Source organism: Corvus moneduloides, chromosome 17 (assembly GCF_009650955.1).
Source record: "Corvus moneduloides isolate bCorMon1 chromosome 17, bCorMon1.pri, whole genome shotgun sequence".
NCBI classification, from domain to species: domain Eukaryota; kingdom Metazoa; phylum Chordata; class Aves; order Passeriformes; family Corvidae; genus Corvus; species Corvus moneduloides.
In genome coordinates, this window is record NC_045492.1 from 14782793 (window position 1) to 14794101 (window position 11309).

Sequence of the window (11309 nt, forward strand, 5' to 3'; positions counted from 1 at the left end):
TTGTCTTTTGGCAGTTACCTAAGAAACTAGATATAATCCCATCAATTAATAAACTAGAAAAATAATTCACTAGTAGAAAAAAATAGTGTTCAAATTTTTGGTCAGCTCCAAAACCTCCCTACAATGGCTTTACAAGGAGATGTAATTAGGGAAAACTGGAACATACAGCATTAATGTCTATATAAAACAGGCACAAAAGGACAGCCTGCCTATGCCATTGGAAAGCTGCAAACACTAATGCAGCACTGCACACTGCAGAGTTGGTTGCCCAGACTCTGATCAGATTTACTTGGGGTTTAGAGAGGCTGCTCACTGCAGAGCACTGTTTCCTCCTCTCATTGCACTCTTCAGCTGGTTTCTGACAATGTGTGAGGTCTCCAGTGGCTGGGCCTGCCCTGCCTTGGCTGTCTCAGTGTTGTCCAATTTGGTTTGCTCAGACGCTTGCTCTCTCCTCTGGAAAACTCAAAACGGCTTAGAAAGCTTGGTGAAGTTTTCATGTTTTTCACAACCATCAAGTTTCAAATTAGAGTTGAGTCACTGAACAAGAGTGAATTATTTCTATGCTTATGTAGTAGAATTGTACACACATCTCTGTAATTAGCCATCAGCACCCCAAACTACAGCAGTAACCATTCATTAAATGGAGAACATCGCTATGATCGAATCATGTATTCACAATTGCATTCCTTCGTGCTTAAATTTCAGAGCCTGTTGTCCAGATGGGCCTTGTTGGGCACCTAATTAGTAGTTAATCAAAAGCTCCTGCTGTGAACTGCTTCACAGCCCTCCTGGCATCCTAGCTGTTCTTATGTGTTCCTTGACTACAGGGAGATGAAAGCACAGGAGTTGAAGTAGATGCTTTATCTCCTTTAGGCATCTCCCATAACTAAAGCAGCTTCCAAAATAAACTCAGCTCAGGATGCATTGATTATCCAACTTCTGTGTACTGAGCAAAATGGGTCTTGCAACGTGTGAGTGAAAATACAGCCATGTGTTAACAGCAGCGAAAGACAGTGTAGTGTATTCCGAGATTAACTCACTGTTTTCTCTTTCCTTTCCAGATTTTGGCAATCATTTCCATCATGTTTATTGTACTATCTACAATTGCCTTGTCCCTTAATACACTTCCTGAACTACAAGGCGTGGATGAATTTGGGCAGACCACAGATAACCCCCAGCTCGCCCATGTGGAAGCGGTGTGCATTGCGTGGTTTACAATGGAATACCTCCTGCGGTTCCTCTCCTCGCCTAAGAAATGGAAGTTTTTCAAAGGCCCACTGAATGCTATAGATTTGCTGGCTATCTTACCCTACTATGTTACTATCTTCCTCACAGAATCCAATAAAAGTGTACTTCAGTTCCAAAATGTACGAAGAGTGGTCCAAATATTTCGGATTATGAGGATACTCCGGATTCTAAAGCTTGCCCGGCACTCAACGGGTTTACAGTCCTTGGGATTTACATTGAGGAGGAGTTACAATGAACTTGGATTACTCATCTTGTTTTTGGCTATGGGCATTATGATCTTCTCCAGTTTAGTGTTTTTTGCAGAAAAAGATGAGGATGATACAAAATTCAAGAGCATCCCAGCTTCTTTCTGGTGGGCAACAATCACCATGACAACAGTAGGCTATGGAGACATTTACCCCAAAACTCTTTTGGGTAAAATAGTAGGAGGACTGTGCTGCATTGCTGGTGTGCTGGTGATAGCTCTTCCCATCCCAATTATTGTCAATAACTTCTCCGAGTTTTACAAAGAGCAGAAGAGGCAGGAGAAAGCCATTAAGCGCAGGGAAGCTCTTGAAAGAGCAAAAAGGAATGGCAGTATTGTTTCCATGAACATGAAGGATGCGTTTGCCCGTAGCATAGAACTGATGGACATCGTGGTTGAAAAGAACGGAGAAAGCATAGCCAAAAAGGATAAAGTTCAGGACAATCATTTATCTCCAAGCAAATGGAAATGGACCAAGAGAACACTCTCTGAAACTAGTTCTAGTAAATCTTTTGAAACTAAGGAACAAGGGTCCCCAGAAAAAGCCAGGTCATCTTCAAGTCCCCAGCACCTGAATGTCCAACAGCTTGAGGACATGTACAACAAAATGGCAAAGACTCAGTCCCAGCCAAACCTTAACACTAAAGAGTCGAGTCAATCGGGAAAGCAAAAGGAAGAGCTGGAAATGGAAACCCTTCCTGGCCCTATGGTGCCCCTGCTGGCAACTCGCACTGATGGGATCATTGACATGAGGAGCATGTCCAGCATCGACAGCTTCATAAGCTGCGCCGCCGAGTTCCCTGACTCCGGGCGGTTCTCGCACAGCCCGCTCACTGCCCTGCCCTGCAAGGGCGGCATTAACGTCATTCAGGAGCAGAGCAGGCCAGAGGGGAGCAGTGCCAGGTACGTGGAAATGAACCCAAGCTCCGAAAGCAGCCACCGTTCTGCTTTTTTCATTGAAAGTCCCAAAAGCTCCATAAAGGCCAGTAACCCTTTAAAACTAAGATCTCTGAAAGTTAACTTCATGGAAGAGGACACCAGCACATTAGTACCAGCATCAAATGTACTGAGAACATATCCAGACCCTCTCAAGAGCCAGGGAGCTGCTGCTGCTGCCACAGATAGTTCCTTATTCTCTGACAGGTCTCTCATGAGCCCAGAAACCTCGATCTACACAACTGCGAGTGCAAGAACCCCCCCAAAGTCACCGGAGCCGCAGGCAGCCATAGCTTTCAACTTCCATGATGCTGGTATACACAAATATATAGATGCTGACACTGATGATGAAGGTCAGCTGATGTATGATTCAAGTCCACCTGGAAATGTGAGTCCCAAGTACAATGTTGCAAACAGTGGCTATCTAATGCAAAAGGACCATGTTTATAGAACAGAGAAGAACCATCTAGAAGCTGCTGCTTTACCCACCTCCCCTAAGCTGATAGGGCAGAACTGCATTTACTCTATGGAAGGTATCACTGGAAGAACCCAGGGCAATCAGGAGACTGTCAGACTAGAAAATCACATTTCCCCAGAAGTCCATGTATTACCAGGCAGTGGAGGACATGCTAACACACATGATCAAAGCATCTGAGGTGGGGTCTGAAAGAATTTACTGAGAGTTTAAAGGAATATCTTCACAGTCAACACAAACAAAAGAGCTTCTGCATGGCATGAACTTGGCTGAAACAAGCCACCTGTTTCTAAAAGTCTGGGGGAGGTCCAGTGTGGGTTTGTGAAAATGTCCTTCTCTGAAACAACTCTAAAGACATTGCCCACATCAGTCAAAAAAATGATTGCAAATCATGATCACACATTGATCTCCTTTCATGTTGTCCAGTGAAGCCAATGTGACCAAATACCCATCCATTCCCCTTGAACGCTAGAGCTCCTTTTGGAAATATTAACATCTGATTTGCATTAGTTCCATAAAGGATGCCAAGGCAGCCAGATTTGAACTCTGGAATAAATTGCTGGGGTTGGTATAAAGCTTTCAAAAACAATGCTCACTGCTTCAGGGCAGCTGTTCCCCATCTACAGCTTTTTCTGATGGATATTATGTCTAAAGGTAACAGGGAACACTTGCATTATTGGAAAATCCAAGTGAAAAGCATTTGAAACAAATAATGGTCTAGAGAAACCAATTTTTAAAATGCTCTTTGTGTGTTTAACAATCAGATATCCTGTAGGACCTGACGTTTTCTTTTGAAATATCAGCAGGGTGAGTTGCACCACTTGTATCTAATTCCAAACACGCCCTAAGACATAGTGAGACTTGCACTTACCCTCTGCTAAAAGCCGGTACCTGCCCCAGGGCCAGCGCGTGGCCCTTGGTGGCCCACGGCCCACGCTGGGAAGGTGTGGAGGAGCCGTGCAGAAGCAGGACTCTCCGAGGCATCGCAGCCAGAGCCCCTCCCGGTGCCGGGGCGCACAGGGCTGGAAGGAGAGCGCGGCTCTCGCCCGGCCCGTGCCGGGGCTCCGGCGCTGCCCTGGGCTCCCCTCCCGCCCGGCTCCAGGCGCAGCCCAGGCTCGCCCGTGGCGCACGAGAGGAGCAGGCTGGTGCGAAGCTTTTTGCGCCCAAGCAGCGCAGTGAAAGATATGCAAGTGTTACATAAATATGCAAAAAGAGGGATTCGTTAGTGACCCGTCCCAGGCCTGGCTGTGCTCCCTCTCGCCAGGAGGTCGGGCAGGAGAGGCTCCTGCAGGGCCGTGGCACGAAGCAGCTGCGAGAGGCAGGAGAATCAGGCCTGACATTTTAATAGCATCCAGTCATTTTTAAATGAAACAAAAAAACAGGAGAAAAAAAAAAATCTGACCATTTTAAGTGAACAGAACTAGCAGCCACCAGCCTAGGTTTTTAAAATATTATTGTTTCAATAAAGTTATGTCAAATTGTGTAGGAAATAATTTGTCTTTGGTTTTTAATCTCGGGGGGGAAAAGCACTTTACGTTGACTTTTTGTTGTCGTTGTTGCAATGCTGGAGTAGGATAGCAGAGTGTAACAATCAAGCACTTTAACCAAGCACTACTTTAATTTGTGCCTCTTGTTGTGACTGTGATTTGTTACACACTTGTAGCAAGTCACAACTTGTCCTGTGATAACTGTGATGGTAACCTTTTATGTTGTTCTCTGTTTCTACTGTAAAACTCAGTTGTAAATAACTCTGTCAATGAGCGTTTCCTGACCTGTCCCTGAGTTCCTGCCGGGGTGTGTAGCAATCTGCAGGCAGCGGGTCCGGGGATAAGCTGAGACACGGGACGTGGGAGCAGAGGGGCACACGTGGGAGGAAGACCCCCCCGAAGCCACTCGAGTCCACTGCATTTTGTTCCTTCCTATTGTAAACAACAAGTGTTGGTTAGTCCTGAATGTAGCCGTGTGTCCGTCCCGGCCGTGCAGCACTGTCTGTAACCCGTAATAGTGAATGCAGCATGTACGGACAAAAGCAATAAGCACATATCTGTTTTAGGAGCTGACATGGGTTGTGAGGATGGCTTTGCCAGGTGTCTCCTTGGCACAGAGCTGTGCCCACGGTGCAGTGACTCTGCTCTGCTCAGCCCCGGTGGCCCAGCAGGGCGAGGCCCGGGGGGGACCTGAGCCAGCAGCTCAGGAAGGAGCCGAAGGGCAGCGAGAGCCCTGGTGCCAAGCAAAGAGAGACGCGGAAGGTGCCCAGAGCACCGCGTGTGCAGGCGAAACTCCCCAGGGTATTTACGCAGGGCCAGTTCCTGAGGTTTGTTCGCTTTTACTCCGCCTTCCTTCAGCCGAAACCGCCGCTCCTCCGAGTGGGCTCTTTGCCTGGTGAAGGACTTTAGGATTTGGCCATAGTAAATACAAGTGTACTTAGAGGAACCGACGTATTGCTGAGATACTAGTTAAGATTGAGTCGTCACAAAAAAGTAAAGTAACTTTCCAGCAGATAAGCTTTAAAAACTGATTTATTCTGTGGGTTTCTGAGGCCACAGAGCAGCAACGAGAAATCTTAAAGAGAACAGTTTTAATATAATCTCTATGTTTCAGTGATCAGTCATGTCTGCCATCAGCACAAATGTAAAAAGAAGAAAAATCAGGGAATTTTTTAAAATAAAGTAATAGTGATTTCCAAGTTAAATATTTTTAGAGCTGATGCTTTCATGTGGGAAAAAAAGTCATATTTTACATGTCACGAAAGTGAACGTATTTAAATATAGCCATATAGTGTAGTATTTACCACACTCTCATCCAAATTGATGTATTTGGTTTATAGATGGCACTGACAAAAATGTATAAATCAACAGTTCTATCATTTTTTATCTGATAGTCAACTGGTGCAACTCTCCTTGTAACCAAAGGCCCTCTGTCTGCCTTGCGTGATCGCTCATGACACACACCTTATGTCATCTATTTAGTCCTACCTTTAAAGTAGCATTTTACTGAGTCACTTTTGAAAGCCAAATTCAAAAGTATCATTAAAAAATCTACCTTTTAAGCCTGAATAGCCAAAGTCCTATAGATTTCTTATAGAAAGCAAATAATTTAAAATTAAGCATATAATATGCTTGAAGAGCATTTCTTTCTTATTTGTGTACGAAGATGTAGCTCTCATTTTGTGCCCAATTAAAAAGGAAGTATGTTGAATTTATTTTAATGAAATAAAGTCTGAATACAAAGTATGTATCTATATATGTGTGTGTGTGCATAATACACATATATATAATGTAAGCACTGGGAAATCTACTCTAACCTAAAGCTATGGTAGACTAAGTCTGTACTCACTGCAAAGGAAAAGCAGTGCTTTGAAAACATAATGCTCACCAAATCCTATAGATCCGAGAAGGACAATTTAATTTTTGTTTGTTTAATACATGTTTCCCAAAGTTCATAGCAGTTGGGGAAAACAGGGAATATCTCTTGCATCGAGCTAAAGCGTGTGGTTTAATCACTGATATTGGGCATTCAGGTCTGCAAATTTACTGAGCACCAAGTATCGAGCAAGCTGACAGAGCCTCACCTGCTGCTGCAGAAGGCATCATACCTGAAAGAACTCTCTCTGGACGTGTGATGTCTGCACTTGCTTGTATCTTATGCCATCAACATCATTTTTAATACATACCTATAAATATATATATAGAACATATATATATATATATATGTGAAAGGAGAGGGTGCAGTTTTCTTAACCAGGAGGCAAAGATTCTTTGAGTTTTAGCCTTGAACAGAGGAACAAAGCAGTGACTTTGCAGTAGATTTCTCAGTGCCTTTTCTTAAAAACATCACCTAAGCACACTTATGGAAAAAAAACCCAACCCAAAACAAGAGTCTCCTGTGAAATCCACATTTTTCGGAGATGTTTGAGAGTCAAAAAAAGGTAGAAGAAAGGAAAAAAAAAAACCAAGAGAGAGGAAAATAAATCCATGGAACGCACATTCCCTTCCTGAACATGCCGTGTGTCAAATGCTGGGGAGTATCTGCCTGTGCGAGTCATGAGAAACACATCTGAGGCGGTCAGGTTGTTTGGCAACTGTGGCTGTGATAAACTGTAGCCTTTTCTTCCCTTGCAGCTAATAAGATACACATTTCTAAGGAAAACAGTATTCTTCTTCTGTAAAATTGTAATGTATTGTTAATATTTGTACCTATTGTATATTTATGTCTTGACAGAATTATGACCAGTACAGTTTATAGTAAATAACAAGGTTATGTAAAATTCATTGCAAAGACAAGGTTTCTAAAGCCACGTTCTCTCTGTTGGTAAGCTCCACAGAACACCTCATTCTAAAGCAAATCCTACAGTTCCTGAGTGAAGTAGTCGAGTGAAGGAGGCCATGTGGCACCGGTGCCCTCCTGCACAGCCGGAGCAAGATGGGCTTCCCTGGGGCTCTAAATTAGCCCCAACTCCTCCATGTTTGGTCAGTCACTTCTGCTTATGGTAATCAGACAGAACAAGTGCTACCTTGGGTTCATTTGGGGAGAATATGGCTTTAAATAGTTCCTGAATAAAGTACAGATGTTCTAGTTACCTCTGTACCTCCTGCTTGCCATTGTGTTGGCTTTATAAGTATCTGATGTATGGAAAAGTCGTGTGACTTTCATGCATTCCAGAGTAGTCTATTTTTCTGTTCAGATTTAAAAAAAAATTATATATATATAAAAATATAAATATATATCTGTATTTTTAGCAAATTTATAATAGGGCAATCAAGTCAGATTTCTTCTTTTTGTATTACAGAATAATATATTAGATGCTCTCTCAGTGTTCATTTACACAGCTGATCCCCCAACCTTTTTGTTGTTGTTATTTCCTTTTTTTCTGATAAACACCTGCAACATTCCTCCTGGAAGGGCATCTGTGAAAGGTCATGGGGTTTGTCTGATGTTGTCATGTTTTTGTATTTTCCTGTTTGTGGTACTTAACCAGGGACTGGCTGTGGAAACTGAGATGTTCCTGCTGAGAAACATGGAGCGGGCCAGACCCTGCCTTCAGTGATGGCAGGGGAAAGGTCACCCAACACCACTGGCTGCAGTTTCTCCAGATTTACATCGATTAAGCTGAGAACAGAAAGAAGAGACAGGTTTTGAATCTAATTGTCCTAATAGTGACATGATGGAGTTGGGATAAGCATCAAAATTTAGGCTCTTATTCAAGGCAATGACCTGACAATGCTCAGGCACCTTCAGAGAAGTTTTTCCTTGATTAAAACAGAAGTGTCCAGACTTTCATTTCCCACTGGGTTTTGGAATTTTTATTTTTGGTCCCAGAGAAAATCAGGAAATGAGGAAAAATTATGGAGGAGTGAGAAACATAAACATTCAGAAAGAGGCTAGATTTTGATTTAGTTATGGTAAAATCTGTCCATGTACCTGCTTACTTAATGATCTTCCTTGCTCCTTTATAGCTGTACCACAGCTATATTCACAGAAATTTAATAATAAGTCCGTGAGATAATTGTTCATCCTGAAGCTATCTCATGGCCTCTTGAAGTTTAGCACGATGAAGAGCCTCAGACCCACTCTAGCTCTGCACAGACATTTCCTTTCGATTCTGCCTAGCAGTTTGGTAAGTGACCATGCTTTTGCCAAAGATGGAGTTTTGGTTCCACTTGCTTTCATTTTGTGAGATTTTCTTACATGTCCACCATAATAGCCAATAAACCTGAAAGAGGTTTCGTTTGGAAAGGTGTGTGTTTCATAAGGTCCAGGTATCCCTCAAATGAAAGGAATAACCAGTAGACCTAGTTTTGCATGTGATTATCAGCAAGACCAGTTCACAAATGAAGGTATTAAAGTTGGGTGGGATTTTTCTTTTCTAGGAAGCAATTAATGCAATAGGCTGCCATATCTGTCATCAGTGATCACATAAATCCCTTCAAAAGGCACCTTCCGTGTCAGCAGGTTTATTAGAGCATAGTCAACAAAACCATAGAAAGCTTCTAGTCAGACCACTCTTAACTTTGCCCTCCCACACCAGGACAGGAACAGCCCAAATACCACCCAGCCCTTTGAAGAAGAGAGGTTTATTTTCCTGCATGCATCTCACACCCCATGCTGATCACACTTAGGCTCTTGCACTGAAACTTTGTCTCGGCCAGGCAAAGGAAACCTTAGGAAAACTGAAAGTCTTCATCTAGAATGTGTATCCCATTTGTTGCTGGTGTTACCTAAGCCACAATAAGTGTCCTTTGACACCAATGGTTGGGTGCCACAAGTGTTCATATCTGTAAATACTACTCCGAATTTTGCTTTGCTTGATTCTGGCTTCATCGCACAAGAAGTTTTCAGTCTTAGGGGCTTAGAAGAAAAAGCAAAACCTTCCTTTTTTCTTTTAACTAGAAATAATACTGTTGATGCTGTGTAGGACTGAACAAGGATTAACCTTTATTTTTAAAGGGGTCTTTCCAAGACTGCAGTGACACTACCTTCAAAAATTAATAATAAGGCTGAACTCTGTACAAAGACCCCTCAAAACTAGAGCCTCATGAAAGCCAGGGAGTGAATTTATATGAAATGCCAAATTCTTTGCTGCTGTAAGTTAAAGCCCATTGAGGCCAATGGAGCTGTGCCCCATTTAGACCAGTAAAGAATTTGGACCCATATCTCTGAAAGCTAATGGAAAACTAATAGCATTGTATGGCCTCAGGGCTGGAGGTGTCTGCCCACAGCACATACTTGGAAACCGGTGGGGTGAGGGAATGGGAAACAGAGGCAGGTCAGTGAAAGCCTGGGAAAGGGGCAAACCTTCAGGCAAGAGGGTGACAGTCATTCCAGACATGACTGAGCATCCCTCCATGTCAGCTCACTCTTAGTGGACTTGATGCCACAAACAGCATCCCAAACTCACAGGTGACTGTCCCTACAGCAGGGTCCCAACCTCAGCCCCACAGTTCAGTGCTCTCAGCCCTCGGTCCAGGGACTTACTGAAGCTGGGAGGACACTACCGGCAGATGGGCTACTGGTCACTTTGAATTGTGGCACAACCTCTGGTCCTGTTGGTAGTCTACATTTAAGACCATTCATCTGTTCTTCTCTACTCTGTGTTTTTCATTTAGGAGCTCTGCCATTTGTGACTCTTCTTCCTGTTATGCTTTACTGCCTCCACATACCATTAGCCACACGTTGGCTCCTGCAACCCCTGGGATTTGTTTTATTTATGTCAGTTTTGTTGGCTTGTGATGAACATTTTTCCCCCCATTCTCTGGCTTTTTGGTGGTCAATGCAGAAAATTACTTTTGCATTCAACCATTCCCCACTGGTGTGTTTGGAGGGAGGGTGGGGGAGCAGCACCTCCATTTTACTTTGAATTTTGAAGCCATGATACTGTACTCAGAAAGGCCAGCCACAGCTACCAACCAAACTCTCTTTCCAACTAGATTAGCATTAAAAAAATACACCCCCACTTCCTGCAGCAGAATCCTGCTCTCTCATCAGGCCAGTGAAGCAGTTTCGGAAAAGGGAGAAAACCTTAGCGAGGCCATGCTGTGAGTGCTGCTCAGTGATGCCCCCGGGGCTGCGCTGCCACCGCCGCTGCCCCGCGTTTCACAGGCGGGGGCCAGCCCGGGCCCTCCTCCAGTAGCCCAGGACCTGCAGGGCCCCTGAGCCCAGGCAAAGGCTTCCCAGTGACATCTGCAAAGGGCAGCCATAAGCATCCATAGTCACTGAAGGATAGGAAAGCTGTGGGGGTCCTTTTGAAAAAGAAAGTGATACTTTACAAATAAAAACTGGAAAATGTGTTTCCTGTGGCTCTGCTGGTACATGTAGATCAAATTGCTTTTATAGCTGGAAGTTGAAACTGATTATGACCCAGAAAGGGCAGACTAGGACTGGTTTCTCCATTGCCTTGCACTGGGTTATTTTTTAACCTGCGCAATGGGGAATCAATGGAGAACCCAGTTCAGCATGTCTGTAAGGAAGGGCAGTGCTTGTGCCCGATAGCCCAGCAGATCCTGCATGTCTTGCACAATCTCTTCATTCGGTTATATTGGAATTCACTGTCCAGTGCACCAGCAGAAGTTTTCTTCCCTTTTAAGAAATGTTTCAATGCCCTGGCACTTTGGGGTGATTACAGCAACATTAGCCATATACTAATGTACTTAGAGTCTTACATTTTTTGTAACTTTGATTTAGTCATTCTTTGTTGAAGTTTATTGACCTCTCCAGTTGTTTCTGTAAAACAAATTATTAAAAAAAATCCGTCTTTATATGCATGTAGTAGTATGAAACTGTGATCAATGTGTGACATTCTGAAACTGTACTGTCTTGTAAAATATGTCCAAATGTCTAAGGGTTTTAAAGCAATGGTCCCTTACTACAGCCTACAGAAATAAATAAAAAGGAATGGAAAAACCTAAA

The 11309-nt window shown here is 43.5% G+C and overlaps 1 protein-coding gene across 1 annotated transcript in view; it reads left to right on the forward strand.

Moving 5' to 3' along the window:
- KCNB1 (potassium voltage-gated channel subfamily B member 1) overlaps nt 1-11309 on the forward strand; it is a 115621-nt gene extending 104312 nt beyond the window's left edge. The window contains exon 3 of the mRNA XM_032126840.1: nt 1062-11309. Coding sequence (XP_031982731.1) covers nt 1062-3083 — 2022 coding nt within the window. The 3' untranslated portion in view covers nt 3084-11309. The remainder of the gene's footprint in view (nt 1-1061) is intronic.